General features: G+C 45.7%; 4 protein-coding genes across 6 annotated transcripts; 2 read left to right on the top strand and 2 right to left on the bottom strand.

Annotated features, from left to right (window-relative positions):
• The first annotated feature begins 6 nt into the window (after window positions 1-6).
• LOC105269990 (UPF0505 protein C16orf62 homolog) lies at window positions 7-3172 on the top strand. The gene is made up of 2 exons (XM_011310635.1): window positions 7-100; window positions 193-3172. Exons 1-2 carry the CDS (start codon window positions 87-89, stop codon window positions 3089-3091), a joined length of 2913 nt encoding a protein of 970 aa, XP_011308937.1. The 5' UTR covers window positions 7-86; the 3' UTR covers window positions 3092-3172.
• On the bottom strand, window positions 3093-6066 carry Gabat (4-aminobutyrate aminotransferase). Its single transcript, XM_011310634.1, has 7 exons — window positions 5585-6066; window positions 5098-5210; window positions 4576-5026; window positions 4058-4371; window positions 3814-3971; window positions 3474-3742; window positions 3093-3379 (listed from the first exon to the last, which is right to left on the bottom strand). The coding sequence occupies exons 1-7, from the start codon at window positions 5625-5627 to the stop codon at window positions 3264-3266; spliced, it is 1464 nt and encodes a 487-aa protein (XP_011308936.1). The 5' UTR covers window positions 5628-6066; the 3' UTR covers window positions 3093-3263.
• A 90-nt stretch (window positions 6067-6156) lies between these two features.
• E(bx) (nucleosome-remodeling factor subunit NURF301 E(bx)) lies at window positions 6157-15693 on the bottom strand. Its single transcript, XM_011310639.1, is given in 7 exon segments — window positions 6157-7174; window positions 7234-7318; window positions 7404-9037; window positions 9147-9191; window positions 9194-10326; window positions 10523-14887; window positions 15093-15693. Coding segments are annotated over 6 exon segments (7446 nt in total). The 5' UTR covers window positions 14869-14887; window positions 15093-15693; the 3' UTR covers window positions 6157-6971.
• Window positions 15694-16922: 1229 nt separating this feature from the next.
• Window positions 16923-19185, top strand: AIMP2 (aaRS-interacting multifunctional protein 2). Of its 3 annotated transcripts, none has more exons than XM_011310636.1 (4): window positions 16923-17194; window positions 17789-17932; window positions 17993-18200; window positions 18261-19185. In XM_011310636.1, exons 1-4 carry the CDS (start codon window positions 17030-17032, stop codon window positions 18626-18628), a joined length of 885 nt encoding a protein of 294 aa, XP_011308938.1. In that variant the 5' UTR covers window positions 16923-17029; the 3' UTR covers window positions 18629-19185. The 3 variants fall into 3 exon arrangements, with proteins under 3 accessions (XP_011308938.1, XP_011308939.1, XP_011308940.1); XM_011310637.1 differs by having other exon boundaries at window positions 16923-17176; XM_011310638.1 differs by lacking the exon at window positions 16923-17194 and adding an exon at window positions 17221-17475.
• Window positions 19186-19189: the final 4 nt, after the last annotated feature.

The following is a 19189-nucleotide window of genomic DNA, read 5'->3' on the forward strand; positions in this document are numbered from 1 at the left end:
TTTAATAAATTGTTTAATAAATTGGTTAATAAATTGAACCAGAAGATGTTAAATCTCTGAAAGCCCTGGGGGAAACAGGGAATCCGATGGAGATCATCTGGTGAGTCCTCCACGTCCTCTCGAAGTAAATAATCCCGAGAAGGGAATAAAATAAATAAATTATAATCAAATCAATCTGTTTAATCACGCCAGGATATCATCCCCCCAAGGCTGGTCCCCAAGTCGTCGCCTCCTCCTGGAGGAGGTGTCGGACCATCCCCTGAAGCCGTCGACGATTTTGACGGACTCGGGACGTCTGCGTCGAGGTCCTCTTCGCAGCACCAGCACCACCTCCTCGACAGGCACTCCCACCCCTACCCATACACCCCTCTCCCTGATGGATCCCCTGTCGAACCCCTCCCTCGACGGCACTGACCCCCTCACCCAGTTCTCCAAGGAGGAGCTCGATCCACTCTCACGAATGGCTGCCGACGAGTGGGACTACTCCCCAACACTCGTTAATCCGGGAAAAAAAAATGAGGATCACCTCCTGGAGCCGTGGAGTACCTGGAGGTCATCAATCCTGACGAAGTACACGACGTCGGAGAAACTCTCGATCGTCACGTCGTTCCTCTCTGGAGGTGAGAAAATTGTCAAAGTCCAGGCGAACACTCAATTGGATAAAGTGAAGACTCGCCTGGAGCAGCTGGACGACTTCGAAGAGGGTTCCGTGAGGCAGATGCTGGATCTCTCCCAGCAGGAGTACGCCCTGAGGACAGAGCAGCTGAACAACGAGCTTGTCCAAGCATGGCATTCAGATCAGAGGGTAAAAGCTCTTAAAATAGCTATTCAGTGTGCTAAACTCCTGGTGGACACCTCCGCCATGGCTTTTTACCCCAGTAAATTCGTACTCATCACTGACATCCTTGATATCTTCGGCAAACTCGTCTACGAGAGGCTCAAGGTAAAGGCAGACTATTACAAACCAGGTAGCAAAGTGCCGACGAGTCTCCCTGAGGGTTTCACCCCGGAGATGGTCCCCGAGAATGCCAAAGAGACCTGCAGAAATTGGTTCTACAAGATAGCCTCGATCCGAGAGCTAGTGCCTCGCCTCTACGTGGAGATGGCGATAATAAAATCGTACGGTTTCCTGACGACCAGTGAATTCACAACAGCTCTCCTCCGGATCACCCGGATGATCCGGGGAATTGGTAATCCCCTGATAGCGATCTACGCCAGGTGTTACCTATGTCGAGTGGGTGTTGCCCTGAAGAAGGACCTCGACTTCGTCAAGGAGAATTTTTACGATTTTTTACTGACGTATCACCAGCTGTTCAGCCACTCGACGAAGATGGAGTTGAGTCGCCAGGGGATTTGCCAGTTCTCGTACTTGAATCTTTACACACCGGCCCTCGACTGGATCCTCCAGGTGATGACGAGGACGACGAGATCGGAGGATTTTCTCGGGGAGGTCCTCACCAAGTGCAAACAGCAGGACAATGGGGCATTGCTTTTTAATGCTGTCCTGGGGGCGTTTAAGCCGGAGTACGTCGCCTCCAGGTGCACGGAGTTCGTCAGGTTCATCTCGGAGTGCAAGGATGATGGATATCCTCAGTATATCCTGTACAGATCCCTCGGGGAGTGCCTCGTACAGGCGTCGCCATCCAAGGCCTGCACCCAGGAAGTCTACGACATCGTCTCCAGGTACATAACGAGCCTCGGTGACCCAGTGAAATTCATGCACTGCACTGAGGTGTGGATTCAGTTCGTAGTCCATCACTTCACGACGAAGGAGATCAACGATTACCTGGGGGAAATAATTTCCCACCTCTCGGATAATCGCGAGTTCCAGCATTTCTATCCCCAGCTGCAGGGTATAATCGAGAGGATAATATCCGGTCCCCAGGAGTTCGAGTCACTGCTGACCATGGAGAATTTCCTTCCCCTGGTGGATCTCTTCCACAAGGAGCCGATAAAAGTGGAGGTGTGCAAAGGAATAATCGAGAGATTCTCGAGTCAGACTAACGCAGGACCAATTACCGATCCAATAATCATCAACGCCTTGATGTTCATAGCGAGAATAATGCATGACTCGGTATCAGCCTTGACAGTCGACGACGAGAAGAGACAGATTGGTAATTTAATTTGTCTCCTGGTGCAGAGGGTGGACTACGGCAGGGATTTCGAGAAGCAGTTGAATTTCTACGCCGAGGCCAGAGCGGCCTTTCCCAACCTGGACCCAGTGCACGTCCAGCTGGTGCAGTGTGTCAATAGACAGGCCGTCGAGACCCGTCGAATCGTCAGAGGACACCACACCAGGAGAACGTCAGCATTCGTGAGGGCGTGCGCTGCATTCTGCTTCATAACAATTCCATCATTGACTCAAGTCCAGGTGAGACTCCAGCTGTATTTGCTCTCGGGGCAGGTGGCACTGGTGAATCAGTGTCTGGGGCAGGCTGATGCGTGCTTCAAGGCCGCCCTCAGTCTCGTTCCTGAGATGGAGAAGACGGTGGACATCGAGGGACGTGTCAGGAACACCGAGCCCTATCTCGTGTCGTACCTGTCCAATTTTTTGTCCACTCTTCTGGTGGTACCTGACAGTCCTGAACACGGGGTACTATATCTCATGAGGGGACTCCTCAATGTCGTCCAGAGGTGCTTCGACGAGCACAGCAGTCTCAAGTACCAGGTGTACCTCAGGGTGTTGGATCTCCTCGCCACCGTCACCAGGGAAAATTACCCATATCACATCGACAAGGTCGACTCTAATGACAAATTGTATGGGAGCGATGAGAAATTCATTAATGAAGTCAATAAGATCTGCACTAAAGTCCTCGAGGAGATCATCGATCACCTGAAGCACCTGGGGGGAACGGAAATCAGTGAGAAACAGGGGAATTTCGCGATGGAGGTATTCGCCAGGATTGTCATGAGGGCTGATCTCACGCATCCAGCTGTTGCCAATCTTGCTGTCAGCCTCTGGAAGATGTCCCTGAAACAGGGTGGAGGTGAGCCCAAGGTCAGGATGAGAACGGTCGAGTACATGATGAGGAAAAAGAGGGCACAGGAGTTTCACCACTTCGGGGAAATCCTGAAGAGAATCAGCCAATGAGTTTCTTTGGATTGTATATTTATATTTGTGAGCGGAGCGTTGAGCTCTCCAAATAAATTCACGTGGGGATTTTTAAAGTAATTTTTTGAGGTTCATTCCCTGGGGATGATGTACAAAAATATCAGTAATTGCTGGAAGACTTGACTGTGACGTTCGTTTGGATTTATTTTTTTTATTCCTTGAGGACTGAACGTAGAGCGTCTAAAAATACGTCGGCGTGGTGATGGGAGAACGTCAGGGCTGGACGAAGTCGAACAGCTCTGGCACCACATCCACCAGCTTGAACACCTGGTGATGCAAGATGAAATTAATAATCCCATAATTAATTATCATCAAATTAATCTGATGAATTTCCCGGGATATAATTGGGAAATTTATTCACCTTTTCTCAGGAGATTCTTCACAATTTTGTCCCTGAGCTCGACAGTCGCACCGTCGAAGGCAATAAAAGTCCCTCGTCCCCTGGAAGAATTGATGAGAGTCGAGTGCTCCTTCTCGATGGCCTTCAGACCCTCCAGCGTGTACTCCCCGACCTTCGAGACCTTCTCCAGAAGATTATCCTTCTGGATGACATTCAGTATTGCCTCCAGGAGAATGAGTTTACTCGGGTCTCCCATCCAGGTGTTGAAGACCCTGTAGCCGACGTTGGGCCTGCAATAAACGAGTGATGTATCAATTATCCTTCTGATAAAAATGAATTAAAAATCGAATTGGTCGTGTACTTGAGCTCAGCAGAGTGGAAATATCCTCCCAACTGCATTTTCTTGCTGAAGGTCACGATGTCCGGGGGGGAATCCATGTTGAAGTGCTCGTGACACCACATTTTTCCGGTTGGCCCTCCACCAGTCTGGACTTCGTCAACCAGAAGGGCAGCTCCATGCTGTAATTAATTCCAATCGATAAATAAATTTATTTCTCCTGGAGCTCATGACGAATTATATCACCCTGAAGATGAGGGGGATGTACCTTCCTCGTGACTTGTCGAAGCTTCTGGAAAAAATAGGGGGATCCATGGTTGTCCCCTCCCTCTGCCTGGATGGGCTCGATGATGACTCCAGCCACTGGATTATTCCTCTCCCTGTCGTACTTCACCATCAGCTCCTCGATCTCTGCCAGGCACCTCTCATCCTCTGCTCTGTTCTCCCTCTGGTTTTCCTCCAGGGGATACTTGTACTGGGGGAATGATGCTATCGGCCAGTCGAAGGCCGGAACGTCGATCTTGTGGATGTATTTGCTGTGGGTCACCGAGAGGGATCCCAGGGTTCTTCCATGGAACGCACCTGGAATTATTCGAATCCATTCTTCATTATCTACTCCTCGTTTATTTATTTATCGTTGCAATTCTTTTGGAGACATCATCGCCAGAGGAAATCAATTGAATTGAATTTTAATTCAAGTTTCTGGGGTATCAATTGTGGAAAATAAAAGGAAATGAAGGAAATTAAAAGGAAATTGAGTGAATTGAATTTCATTTGCAGTGAAACCTTTGAAAGACATGATGGAGTAGCTGGGGGATCCTGGACTCTGATTGATCATGCACGTCTCCATTTCCTCTTGAGTGAATGGCTGTCCATGTCTCCTCTTGTTGGCATACCACATGAATATATTTTTAAATGCATTCTCATTCGAGCATGAGCCACACATCATCGTGGTGATGTGAGTGAGACCTGGTGGAACAACTCCAGGTCTCAGTAAAATACTCTTCAGCTTCTCCGGCCAATCACCACCTGGGAAAACCCCGAGGGCTGGTCTGTTGATGATTGATCGCTGATTGTGGGGATTCGACAGGGCCTCCAGCATCGCCGGGTGGTTGTATCCTAGGGGCATCGATGATATCTGCATGTAGACGTCTAATAATGTATTCCCGTCGACGTCCACTAGGTAATTACCGGAGGATTTGTCGTAGTCCGCGAATAATTGAACTGTTGCCGCTTGCTGTCAGTGAATATTTTATTGTTTTTATTGTTTATTCATTTTGTTTATCGGAGGAATTGGGGGCATCTCACCTGATATTTGTTCAGCTCCTGGAGAAGTTCTCGGGACCTGGGGCCTGGGATTTCCGTTCTCACAGAAGGTGCCGACGGTTCCGCGGTCGTTAAAAATCTCCATTGACTCTTACCTTTGATTTTTTTATTAATAATATATTATTTTGTAGAAATCATTTTATTTTATTAATTCATTCCTAAGGAAAACTCATGGGAATGAAAATAAAAATTCGTAATTCGAAATATAAATCCCTGAATTTCCCATTAGTTTAATAAATGTTTAATAAATAAAAATATCAATAAAATGAGAAATGCCAGATTGTAATGGTGATAATGCTCCCCCCATCGGTTATCTCTGATTACAATCACTTAAACGTAATTGGCCTTCAGCCCGTGGATCCAATGAACTTGTATTACTCCCAACTGAGTGTTATCACTATCAATTGAGTAATAGATAAGATAAGGATTTCTATCGGTTAATAGGGGCGAGGGCTCCAGGTGCACGTACCTTGGAAAAACCCTCGGCAGAGCCTCGAACTCCTCGTCAGCATCCTGGAGGACCAGTGGAAAACTCAAGTGGAAGTTCGACGAATTTCTCTCTCGGATTTTCTTTCGAATTATTTCGAATCGACGCGTGTTGGAGTCTCGAGAGCTGGAGGACGACTATTCTAGATTATGAGATACAAAACCGGTCCTCTGGGGATAATAGCACTGCGCATACTCGGGATACCATCATCAATCACTCGAAATTATACGGAGGGGACTACAGGGTGAAAATATTATATCGACGAAATTCGTCCTAGGAATTTCAAAGTCCAGTGTATTTTTTTTTTTACGGTGAATGTAGGAATTTCAATGATAATGGAATCACTGTCTCTAAATAATTTCCCATAAATTTAATTAACCATTACTAATGAAGAAATAATTAATGATTTAATCTCTTTATTCTGCGCCCTCGAAATCGAAATACATGATTGACCTCCGACGTTTTCTTGACAAAATAAAAAGCCACGACCACTCCCCCTAGTCCCTAATTACTAATTACCTTAATTTCTAATCGTGATAAATTCAACTCGTGACTCGCAATGAAAGCTACAATTCCTTTATTACCAATAAAAATAAAGAGCAGAAAATAGTGCTTACACTCGTAATTACAATGTAAACCTTCAACTGTGAAAAATAATTAATCACTAATTAAACCTAAATTTTCACCTGAATAATTTCTCCATTAATAACTCCAATCCTCATCGAGTCACATCGAGCAATTTGAATTAAAAATACTGTACAATCATCAACTTTTGTTTACCCTGGCATAAAAATTTACATCTGTGTTCTCTCGTTAGCAGTTTAATTAAAATAATAATAATAATAATGTAAGGCAACGAAAAATTAATGAATGATCATGTCCAGTGGAATTCATGAGAATCAGACGATCTTCGTTTATCGAATTGTCATAAAATTGTTCTTCGATGGAGAAACTTCATTTATCTTGAGTATTTACAATGCAAATTGTGATTTTTCCCCCATATTTTGACGCTCTGCTTCAATCCTACAGACTAACATCGTATTTTTTCGTTTTATAAACAAGTTCATAGAAAAATTTAGTGATTAAAACAACTTAAGTCATTACATCAAGCATAATAAACAAATTTGTACAATTTATTATGCGTATACCTAATTAATTCTTAATCAACTATTAGTGTAAACTCTTCACGCGTTATTACAGTTTAAAAAAAAAGAAAATTTTAATGTTCGAGGATTTGAACTCAGAGGCCAGAGGATATTTATCATTCTTTCTCTTTCGTTCGACTCGATATTTATTTTTTATTTAGTCCTTTAATAAATTAAAAAATGGAAAATGATAAACACTGAGTTCGGTTTCACTAGTGGCTGAATCATTTGTTCTCGGAAAACTTCTCCCTAAGACTCTTAATCTTGTGGACGAAGTAAGTTTCTAAGGATTCGGCGCACTTGAAAAACGGTGACTCCTTGGGGTTGTAATAGCGACAATTGTCGAAGATCTTCGTCATGTCGCCGATGAACTCGGAGAGTTTTTTGTAGGAACGGTCGTTTATCCGGAGCTCGATCGTCTGGAGATCTGCAACAAGGGATACACTCAGGAATATATTTTATTTACAATCATTAATTAACTCTTACCCATGGGCTCCTTAATAACTTTATAATAATCTGGGGCTTCGTTGGGGTCCACAGGCTCCATGAAGGGCCACGCGCTTTTGTGAGCCTAAAACAATCACATATTCCACTCATTAATAAAATTCTCTGGAATAATTTTCTCTTTCAATTGAAAAATAAAAATTGCTCCTCACCTGGATATGTTTAATAAGCTTTTTCAGTAAATCCAAATCCTTGGCGCTGAGATTTTTCATATTAGCAAAATTTACTGATGAATTCCTCTGGCAATTGGGACACACGTACTCGTCGATATTATCAGCCTCAGATTGGAGAATGCCAACGCACCTGCCATGGAACCAGTCCTGACACTTGTCACAGCAGATATAAAATTGAGATTCATCGTAAGGCTGTTTGCACAGGCAGTAAAGCTCCTGGGTGTCCCTGGCATGTCTGCATTCAGTGCAAACAAATTCTGACAGGCTTTTGCTCATCTCCTCGGTGATGCCCACGCACTCTCCATGAAACCAATTATTACACAGATCGCATCCCACATAGAATTTAGTTTCATCGTAGGGTGTTCTGCATAGGCAGTATAATTTTTGCTTCTTGACTCGTCCAGCGGACGGTCCACCAGGAGGAGTTGCACCACTGCCAGATGACCTGTGCCTCTTGGCTTTGTTCCCTTTGCTGGATGGGCTGAGCTGTCCAGGTGGTTGAATAGCCTTCCTTTTAACCCCAACTTTAACCTCGTCCTGCTTGTGCCTTTCAGCCTTTGTCCTCGATGTCAATTCAGCGGAGAGATCCTTCTGTATGTCAATCTGCAGCTCCTTCTCCAGGAGTGCCCTCTTCTTCAGGATATCTTTCTTCAGCAGCTCCTTGTGCCTGAACAGGAGAACCTGCATCCTGGAGTGAACCTGCTGCTGCCTCCTGGCCTCTTGGGTTTCTTTGATTTTTATTGATCTCCTGGATGCCTCGTCCTCCACCTTTGGCACTTTGGTGGGGCTCATCTCCTTGATATCCTTCGGCTCCTGTTTGATGACAACTTTCTTCCTAGCATCTATCTCCTTCTCAATCACTGGTGATTCCTTCTGAATCACCGGTGTCACTGGTGCTGGACGTTTTCTCGATGGTGCACGTGACACTGGCGTCGCTGGTGTCTGGGTCTGATTCGGCTCGACCTTCATCTGCTTCTCCTGATATCTCTGCAACTGCAGCAGCTTCTCCTCGATTTCAGGATTGAGATTCTCCTGCTTGAGGGCATTTTTTATCGTCTGCTGGATGTAGTCGGGGGTGAGAATGAATTTATTTTGGCCAGGATCCTTGGGTACCTGGGGCTGTTGCCCATTGGCGAGAGGACTCTTTTGATCCTCCTCCTTCACCTGTTGCACAACGACTTTTGGTTTATCAGGTTGCTGCTGCTTCGGGGTCTCTGGAATGTTCTCCTTGGCGGCAACTGGTTTAACTGGTGTCACTGGCTGTGATTTAACTCCTGGTGTTGCTGCCGGTGGCTTTTGAGTAGCTGGTGATGGCTGAGAGACTGGATGCATTGCCAGATAAATTTTCATGGGACCAAGAACAGCCTGTTTACCAGATGTCGCCTGTGCCTTCATCAGCTGTTGCTTTATCTGCTGCTGGACCATTGCCGTCTGGGCTTGAGTCAATTCCGTCCCTTGTAAACCCTGGAGAACAATCCTGGGCCCCTGACTCGTCTGAATCAATTGAGCCGTCACACATTTTATTATCGTTCCCGGTGGCTGTCCAGCTAAAAGAGATGCCTCGACACTTCCTGGTGCTGGGGGTGGTGAAGCAGCTGCTGGTGTTGCGGCAACTGCTGGAGTTCCTGGTGTGCCTGCAGCTCCTTGAGTCCCTGGAGTCGATGGTGATGCTGCAGTAACTGCTGCAGCAACTGGCGCTGCAACTGGTGTTTCATCGGCTACCGGTGCTGGTGCAGCAACTGCTGGAGCTGGTGTTGACACAACTGCAGTTGTAGCTGGGGCTTGAGCTCCACTTGTTACTGATGTTGTGGCTGTTGGAGCTGTCACAGTTGTAATGACTTTAGGATTTTTCACTTGAATTATTCCAGAGCTCGATGTATTCAGCTGGACAATCTGATTGCCTGTTGGTGTAGTTCGTATCATCACCTGATGACCACCAATGGTCGCTATCTGCGCCTTACCACTCGCTAATTGTTGCACCAAATTCGGATTATTGACGATTATTTGATTCGTATTAATCACCTGATTTGATGGGGGCAACTGGGTGGGGCTGGCCATCACCAGAGTACTGGTTTTTGGTGTTGTAACAACACTACCTAAATTCGAAACAACAGCCAATGCGGTACCCTTCACACGAGTCACCTGTTGGGGCGTCGATACTGGCAATTTAACTGGCGTTGCTTTCAAATTTGGTGTTTTTATCATGGTTGTCACGGTTTTCTGGGGTGTAGGAGTGGTGGGAGCATTTGCGGCAGGAGTCTGAGTGGTATTCAATACATGAAGCTTTCCATCTGGCATCTGCACCAGCTGCTGACCCGGCATAAGACCTCGTACCTGCAGTTTGCCATCAGGACCTCGAAGAATTTGAACTCTTTGGGGCTGATGGGGTGTCTGGGGGGCGGGTTTGATGAGGGACTGAGATGTGGGTGTTGTCGGTGTGGTGGGCCTCTTGCAGAGAATATCCTTCGTCGTACCATCGATCATTCTCGTTGTACCATCAGCTGATTTAACCATGAATATTCGACGAACACCTGGAGGTGGTTTATTCTGGGTTGCTGTCAGCAGTGATGTCAGCTGGGATTTCTGGAGGTTCGTGGGTGTCGGGGGAATTGCCACCTTCGAGACAATCTTCACGGTGCCCTCTTGATTAGAATTACTCGTGACTTTGACAATTTGTCCAGCATTGGCTGGACTCTTGAGTGTCTCCAGAACTCTTTTCTGCTGGTGTGCAGCCCTCTGTATCCTCAACTGCTGCTCCATTTTCTCCTTGATCTCATCGGGTGTTGCTTTACTAGTCAGTGTCTCACCAGCACCGGAGAGCGATCCCCTGTTGACGAATGAACCTGTCTGTGGTACACCTGATCTGCTCCTAGTAATAATCTGTGCATTAGCCTTCTCCAACCTACATCAAGGTACAGGAAAAAACAGCGAAAAAGCAAAGGGATTAGTTAATCTGTATTTCATGGTGTTAATGAGGGATTGAAGCTCAAACGATTGTATAATTGCAATGCAAATTTCAATGGTATTGTTAATAATAAATATATGGAATAAAGCCCCTGATCCCAGCAATCGATGAAGATTCAAAAAAATAGACTCACCTGTCTCCGTACTGCTTGATCTCCCAGAGCTCCAGCTTATCCTCATCCACCCACTCCTCAGATACCTGTGGCTCAGTGCTCTGGGGGCTCTCAGGTCTCTTCCTCTTCCTCAATCCACTTCTGATACTAGTCACCTCCCTGATCTGCTTGGGCAACTCCAGAGGAATAACGACTTTTCTCCTGAGATACTGAGTCCTATCCATAAACTGTCCAACATGTCGATGCTTAAGAATCTCCAGTGACATGATCTCAGTGTCAGTGGTGATCTGATGTTTTCCATCGGACGACACAGGTTTAGCCACCATATCGTCCCACCTGAGACACCCCCAGAGAATTCTCAACTGAACAGCAGCAGCAGCCAGTGACTTGAGGCCAACCGTTCTGTAAAGCCAGCAGGTCTTGAAGAGAGGCCTGGGGCATGGATAAGGCCACACTGTCATATTCGCCTTGGCAATCTGATGAAAACCACCAACAGGTGCTTTACCACCCATCCTTGCCAATTTTCTGAGCTCGTGCTGAGGCAGCAGGAGAATACTCCTCTTATTATTTTTCGTGCTGAATGTAGAGCACAGTGGATACTTCACTGGCACTCTCTTCTTCCTCCTCTCAGCCAGAGAAATCGCCACTTTCTTCAGGTACACCTTCCCCTCAGGATTACCAGTCGAGTAAATTCTCTCAGTGCCATCAGCTGTCATCTCCTTGGCCATCGTACACCTCTGAACAGTTCTCCCTCGTTTATTAACAATTGTTGTTGTTGTACTGGGCTTAACATCCCCAGAATTCTCAATCTTCTCAACATCAAGCTGTCCAGCATCTCCAGCCTCTCCAGCCTCTCCCTCAGTCTCGATCTTAATTTTTTTAGCCCTCGGTGACTCTGGATCGACATTCGTCGCTGGAACTTCCTCAGAGCAATGAGTAGCAAGCGCCACAGCTGACTCCAGATCCCTCCTGATGGCGTCCGTACTCTCCTCAGGTTTTTTCGGTGGTGGTGGTGTCACCTGATTGTTATTCAAGGCATTGGCTTTTCTCAGGAGATTCACAAGATCTCGTTTTAGTCGAGCTTTCTGCAGGCAAATTGGGGAGTAGCATGTGCTCGTTAGACTCTGAGGTGTGATGGGCGCCTTCGGGGATTGTCCTGTCATGTTGCAGTACCTCGAGTAGCAGTGATTATTCTTTCCAAGTCTCACGACAGCTGCGTACTGCACCCTCACCTGTTGGATCCTCTTGCTGACGACCACAAGCATCTCACGCACCGATGGCGACAGAGTTTTATTCGGAATCTTTCCTGAGATTATACTGAGGATTGAGTTGTCCGTGGTGGTGCTGTCCTCGTTATCATCCTCATCCAATTCATTCTCCTCTTTTTTTATCTCTTTTTTCTCACTCTGGGACAGTCTTCGCTCCTCAAGAATCTTCAGGTGCGTTCTTCTCGCCAAAAAATCATCGATCTTCGTTTTCTTGGCTATCTTGGGGTAGTGAAGACGTCCTGGCGTTGTCAGGGCTTTCATCACGTCAATCTCCTCGAATTTTTCGATTGGAGTAAATACCTTTTCGATTTTCATTCCAGCTAGGAACGACAAATTCATCTTTTCAGGTTTGTCTTTCGATTCGTCTGACTTCTCCTCCTTCACCTCAGCCTCAACCTCTTCCTTCACCTCGGGCACCTCCTCCTTGATCTCCTTAATCTCTTTGATCTCCTTCTTGTCGCAGTACTCCTGAATCAGGAACTCATAAGTCGGTGGATCAAGTGCTAAAATTTTAATCCCCCCTTGATCCCTGATCTGCACCATTATTTTCTGGGGTATTAATTTCAGGCACTTGCTCTCTCCCTTGTATCTCCTGCTCGCTGATATCCACAGCCATCCCCACTGTCCGTGCACCCTGTACTCCTCGCCCTTTTGCTTCCACACCTGATGCTTAAGCCCCAACGAGTACTTGACAAAATTGAAGGTCAATCTGTTCCTCTCCTCCTCGTCCTCCTTCTCCTTTTTCTCCTTCTTATCAAGCCTCTTCTTCTCCTCCCTCTCAACAGCAGTCACTCTCTGGAGCTTGACGTGCCCCAGCTGATCGTGCCATACATTAGCAAAGACACATGACTTGATGCACGCCTGCAGGACAATCAGTGCCCTGGCAAAATCCCTGGGACTCACACAAACACCAACTGCTGTTATCCAGGGTTTCTTCAGGAGATGCCAGTTTGGATGCATAAATGGTGACTGTATATTGCTCTCCAGCTGGAGAATAGTCTGCCTCATGGTGCTGACGAGGAGTGCCCTGGCACCAGTCAAACTGCCCACCCACTTGAATTCAGATGCCTGTGTCAATGAAAATTTGTGTGACAGGTGACGCTTTTTGTCACGCTCCTCATTCCTCTGGGATTTATTCAAGGCTATCGTGTTGGTGCTGTACTGATTGACATAGGATTTAAAATTGTTGTCCATGCCTAGTTTAAATAAATGAGTGCCAGTGGCAATCTGATGAGCCTTTTGCCTGGTCAATCTGGTATTGTCAGATCTCTCGTCCTTGAGTATCTTATCCATCTTCTCCGTGTCATTATTCTTCTTCTTGACGTCGTCCATGCTGAATGTTCTGGGTGTTAACGAACCAGTCTTGGATCTCGTTACCATCGTCGATGGCTTCTTGCCATCCTTGCCCTTCTCCTCTTCATCCTCATCACCAGCCTCGGATGGTGAATTAGATTTTTTCTCCAGGTTCTCGTGATCATCACTCACCTCCATCTTCTCGTCCTCCTTCTTATCCTCCTCAGGGCTCTCCTCCTTCTTCTCTGACCTCTCCTTCTGCATCCTGACGATCTGAGCATTCTCCATTTCAAGATAAGATTTCTTGTTGCCTTTTATCTGATTAGTTATGCTCTCAGTGAGTTCCATCTGCCTGACGATCTCGTCTTTGTAATCAGACAACTCCCTGCAGAGTGCCACCTCGAACTCATCCTTATCCAGGGAATTGACGAGTTCCTCGAATTGCAGGGGTGAACTGTAGTACCAGACATCGCCATCCTCACTCTCCACGAATAATCTTCTAGCCAGGAACCAGTACTTTCTGCCGTGTCTGTCGAATCCCAGGTGTTCCTGTCTACACAGCAATCCATTTTTCTCCACATCTGGTACACAATCAACGACACCAGTGACCTTGTGTGCCTTGCAGATGCTGCACTGCCAGTCCTCGGTGGGTACATCGACGAGTGGTGGCTCCACACACTCCAGATGAAAAACAGCTGGACAGGTCTCACAGCAGAGAAGATCACCAAGTCGGTGGCATACCCGGCAGTGATCATCGTAATGCATGTTACCCTCGTGGAGAAGATCCTCCCTGACAGGATTGGTTATGAGAAATTGATCAGTGAGAAACTGGAGGACCTTCAGACGATTATCAATTCCACTGAACGGATACTCTGTTGTGGATAGAATATTCAGGATTGATTGATCGAAATTCTTGTCACTCTCGACGTAGGATCTGAGTGTCTCCCCCCAGGTCATGGGATCGACGAAATACAGAGAGACATTGACAGAGTCTTTCTGATCAAGAGGACCAAAATGCGTCTGCTGGGAGTCCTCTTCCCTGAGCAAGGCCTTAATCAGCATAATATGAATCTCAGCTAGGAGATTGGTCTGGTCCTCGCAGGTGAGGGCAGCGCAGAAATCCTCGAACCTGAAAGAGGACAGTCTGACGAGTGTCCTGAAATGCCTGAGTACCTCGTAAATGGAGAGGGCCTGCATCACGTGCTCCTTCGAGATGAGAAGATCCTCGGAGGACTTGGGGAGCTCCAGGGGTGGCAGCTCACGATTCTGGAGCCACAGGGGCTCAGGACTTGGTGCCCTCTGCGAGGAAAGAAGACTCTTCCTGGGTGTTCCATTGCTGAAACTCGAGAGGGAGAAATCACTGTCGCTTGATGGCTCCGGCTCACCGACCGACTCTGAACTCTCCTGGTCTGACTGCAGGAGGGGATCATCGTCAACTTCACTTTTTTCACTCGACTCGTCACCAAAGTCCGACCCGTAGTGATACTCCGAGTCTCGAAGATCAACATTTGCGTTGTAACCTCTTCGTTGATACGCACTGGAGTGTCCACCCTTTCTCGATTTACCACCTCGTGTCACCGCTGATGTTGATTTCCTCGTGGAGCGTGTACTCCTTCTGCTCTCCTCAGACTCCACTGGTGACGTGGGTCGTGATGCTGTTGGTGTACTTGGCTGTGAATTTGGAGTCTCTGCACCTTTCTGCAGGTACTTCGGCTTCTTCATCAAGTGGTACTGAAACTTCTTCGGACGTTCCAGCACCACCGACTTCGGCGGCCTTCCTCGCCTCTTCGGGCCACGACCCGTCATCCTCGGGCTCCTGCTGACACTGGGGGACAGAAATCTACGTCACTCTGAGGATGGATTTTTTTCTGAATGAAGAGATATTCATTGACTTGTGTAGGTGAGATTTTCTGGTGACTTGGAGGATTCGTTGATGATTATTTTGATGAGTGGGATAATTAGAGGGTAATTATGGGGTTGGGATGAGGATTAAGATGGAATGACGAAATAAATCCAAATCTTTCCCTCACCCTCGAGAAGATGTAACTCACCCCCAATCCCCAAAGCCTACCTTCTCCTCAAGAACCTCGATTAAACCTCTCACTAAATCACAATCACCCTTGTCACTTGACACGTGGTTTATGATGACAAACGTTTGTAAACAAATACTCTCTCCGCATTGACAATGAATCCATGTTTGTACCCATCCATTTGCGCCATTTTTTCCCACCCCAAGGTCACGTGACGATACATAAAATCATATTGCGCGCACAATAACGAGTTTTTTTGAAAAACCCCAGATTTGCGATGGGATTGGTGGTGAAATAACAAATAGCTCCCTCAGGGTCCACGATGATCCCCTGGATTGGGATGCCGCGGAGGGACGAGGTACACCTCGTGGAATAGCACTCACTAGTCCCTCTATCACCACAACCTCGATTATCACGTCTTCTGGGTTTAATCTGGGGCGTTTTAAAATGCTGTGTCGATTTGATTAAAAAAAAATACTTGGGGGGCTGAATACGAGGACAACAGTGACGCCAGGGGGGCACAACTTGGAGGGCGGTACGCTTTTTTTCGTTGAGGGTCTAGATGAGAGGGAACGAGCCATTGGTCAATCGACTACTGCCGGATGTTCCGCCATTTTGATGGGACAAAATGAGGGGTTTTTTTCGTGGGGGAAAATGGGGGCCTGGGGAACGGGGAGAAATCACCAGTTGGGGGGTGGAAATATTTGAATTTTTCTTTCGTTTTTGAGGGGGTGAGGGTACTCCAGGGGGGCTTCACCAGGTTCTCTGGGTTAATCGGCCCCCCTTCCTGGGGAGGCGTAACGTCGGCGCAATGACGGCGCAATTCCTCCAGGGGGCGACAGTTATCTTCAAATTGAGAAATTTTTTTTTTCATGAATTTGGGTAAATGATTTTCTAACCTGTCAGTCCTGGGGCTCCAGAGGCATTTAATGAGTTCTGGATGCACCTGGAGAGTTCACACGGGATTTCACGTGGGGGTTTCACCCTCGGATGCACCTGGAACACCTTTTGCAACCGCGAAATTGATACGCAGGGAATAACCTTAGTTCGGGGTGAGTCTCGCGAGAGGACACCACTTTTTCAACACTTTTTGGGGCTTTTTTTTTAATTTTTCGCGATAGCCACGGGGGAGGAACGATTTTTCGGGGGATGATTTTTAAGGGGATGGATTTTGAGTTTTTAACGGGTTGGGGATTTTTTTTTGTCGGGTATTTCACTCGGGGGGAGGAATGTCGCGAGAGAGATTTTTCACCACTGCCCGGGGGAATACGCCATCTGCAAAGCTCGGGGTGCAGGGGGTGACTGGGGGAAGTGGAAAATGAAAAAATATATTTCGAGAAAATTTTTTGGTGGGAGAGGGTTTTCCGAGATTTTGGAATTCTCGGGGAATTTTCACGGCATTTTTTTTCCAAATCGCGGGGATTGATGGGAGGGAGGGGGGAGTGTATTGATTGGAGTTGTTTCCCGCCTAAATCAAATTGATCATTTTTTTTGTTGAAAAATTTTTGGAGTGAATGACATTTTGATTCTTTGGGTTTTTCGAAAGGCACTGGATTTTTGGATTGCGGGTTTTTAATTATTATTTTGATTATTAATTTTTTCACTGACTTATCCCAATTAATTAATTGAATAATTCATTTATTAATGATTTTTATTTCGATCAGATCCGACTTCCGGGATTTTCGCGATGATTTTGAAATTTTTTCTCAATTATTCCCAGGAAAATTCCTCCCAAAACCCAAATTTTGAATTCCCCCGCCCCCCGCTATCCCGAACTCCCCCGAAGCCAAACCGACAACAACAATCACTCGATCTAAAAAAATGGCGGCATAAAAAACAGTAACAGTCGTTGAAACGAAAAAACGGTGTGAAAATCCTCAGAAAAAAATTGAAAAATCGTTCAAAAAAAGCCGATCGACCTCAAAAAGACCGTCAAAATGACGACAATGTACAGTTTACGCCCGATAATCCATCACGACGAATTGCCGGAACGATCGAGTGATTGCATGTACGAAATGAAAAATATTCATCGCAATGGCCACACGAGGCAGGACTGCAGGATCGACTCGAATGTCACATCGCAGGTTATCAACTATCTCAAGGTTTTTCCCCATTTTTCCACTGATTTCCCCGTAATTTTCCAGTGGTGGACGCACCCGAGGGACACCCAGGAGTCGATTAAAAATTCAAACTCACCCTCGGACAGGCCATGACTAGTCGAGAAAAATATCAGTACTTTTGACGATCAACTTATCCCGAAATTTCAAGGGGCACTAATCACTCGATCCAAGAGAATATGGTGTTGGGCTTGATCGATGTGTGGAGGTGCCACTCTCTCTCCTCCCCTCGGACAATTTTTCCTTGCCCTGGGCACTGGCATTTTGTAATTGTTTTTTTTTTTTGAATCGATGGTTTCACTCGTCGACTTAAATCCGAATGAAAAATAGGGTTAACGATAAAATTCTTTCTTTTTTTTTCGAACGAAAATGTCATTCCATCGCTGGAAATTCCACAGCTGGAATTTTCGGAAAATTCAGGGGTTCATAATAATTTTACACAATTGTTTATATTAATAATTCATTTTTTATTCATTACAGTTTCAATAATTTTCCATTGATTCCTTCAGTTCTCCAGAGAAAAAACAGATTTTATTTTATATTCACAAGTGATAATGAATTTGACAATTATTTTCGCAGAGTCCTCTCCCTGAAGTTAAAGCTCTGGAGACGAGGCAGGAGAAGATCCTGGTGCAATTGGCAGAGCTGAAGGCTCAAGTGCTGAGTCTCTGTGATGTCCTGAAGTCGAACGAGAATCCCAAGAGCCCGAGAAAATCCAAAAGGGTAAAACGTCTTGCCTAAAATTTTCCTGAACCCATCCCTCATTGATTTCTCCCTGTCCAGGAACCCGTGACTGCGGATTTCGTGGTGAACGTCAACCCCGAGAGCCCTGCCTACTCCCTTCTGGCGCTAAAAAAACTCTGGAGTGACGTGGACTTCAGAATAGAACCCTTCCAGCATTCCAGTGTCCAAGGAGTGATTCCTGAAGGATTTGGGAGGACCAGAGGATGTGGAGAGAGTGTCATCAGCATCTCGTTGATTTGGAAAAAAGGTAATTAATCTAATTATGGAGCAAAAATGGAGAATGTAGGGATTAATTTCGAATTTCCAGTGAACAATGCAGAATTGGTGCTCTCTAGTCTCCACGAGTCGAGAATTTTGGGTGAAGTGAATCTCCTCAGGTACCTCTCAAGACTCCTGGACAACCACGACTCCCTCCCTCCGGAGGAAGCCACAAAAATCGATGGAATTCTCGACCTCTCCCACCAACTCGTCTCCCAGGACAATTTAAAAATCAAACTATCAATCATAAATATTCTGGATAAGAAAATAACCAATGGAAATTGGTTCTCCACTCGTAAAACTCCTGGAATCGGAGACGTCGCTGTCTGGTCAGCCCTCAAACAAATTTCCCCGAAATCTCTTCCCTCAAATCTCGCCAGTTGGTACCAGAAATGCGAGAAGAGTCTCAATGTCTGAACCCATGAAATCCCATTTTTATAATTAATAGACAAATGGATATTCTCATAAATTTAATAAATCGCTTTTTATTAAAGGTAATAACATGTACGAAAAGAAAACATTTCTTAAATTTACTTATTGATTGATAAGTATTCCTGCTATAATTATTTATAAATAGAGAAATTGAACTAAACGTTGAAATGGTGGGCAGTGATTGGACCCCTGATAATAGCAGGGCTGAGGGTGGGGCAAAATGGATAATTTATTAAAATTCGAAATATCCATGACCCAAGGGGAAAGTAATCATGAAAAAGAACCAAAGAAAAATCATTAATTGCGATTAATTTACAATTTAACAGTAAATGAAAAAGTTAATTAATTCAAAAAGTTGAAGTGGAGTCCATTCTGCCCCTAATTAATAGAAAAATTTGTAAATTCAGCCTTTTTCCTACCCTCCCGAGGATATTGGTCCTAAAGATTTATTTATCAACTAATTACTAATTAAATCTGTCTCGTATGTGTTGGACAAATGAAATTCTCCTCCAATAATCAAATAAAAATAAATCTTCAGTCAAGTGT

This window comes from Fopius arisanus, unplaced genomic scaffold, assembly GCF_000806365.1.
Source record: "Fopius arisanus strain USDA-PBARC FA_bdor unplaced genomic scaffold, ASM80636v1 scaffold00077, whole genome shotgun sequence".
NCBI classification, from domain to species: domain Eukaryota; kingdom Metazoa; phylum Arthropoda; class Insecta; order Hymenoptera; family Braconidae; genus Fopius; species Fopius arisanus.

Bases quoted from the DNA above. Each gene is read 5' to 3' on its own strand.
- Gabat (XM_011310634.1), bottom strand. From the start codon at position 5,627: ATGCTGACGAGGAGTTCGAGGCTCTGCCGAGGGTTTTTCCAAG. The intron at 5,027-5,097 runs GTGAGATGCCCC...ATTCACTGACAG, and splicing joins AGGAGCTGAACAAATATCAG to CAAGCGGCAACAGTTCAATT. The intron at 4,372-4,575 runs GTTTCACTGCAA...GAATAATTCCAG, and splicing joins CTCCATCATGTCTTTCAAAG to GTGCGTTCCATGGAAGAACC.
- AIMP2 (XM_011310636.1), top strand. From the start codon at position 17,030: ATGACGACAATGTACAGTTTACGCCCGATAATCCATCACGACGAATTG. The intron at 17,933-17,992 runs GTAAAACGTCTT...CTCCCTGTCCAG, and splicing joins GCCCGAGAAAATCCAAAAGG to GAACCCGTGACTGCGGATTT. The intron at 18,201-18,260 runs GTAATTAATCTA...TCGAATTTCCAG, and splicing joins CTCGTTGATTTGGAAAAAAG to TGAACAATGCAGAATTGGTG.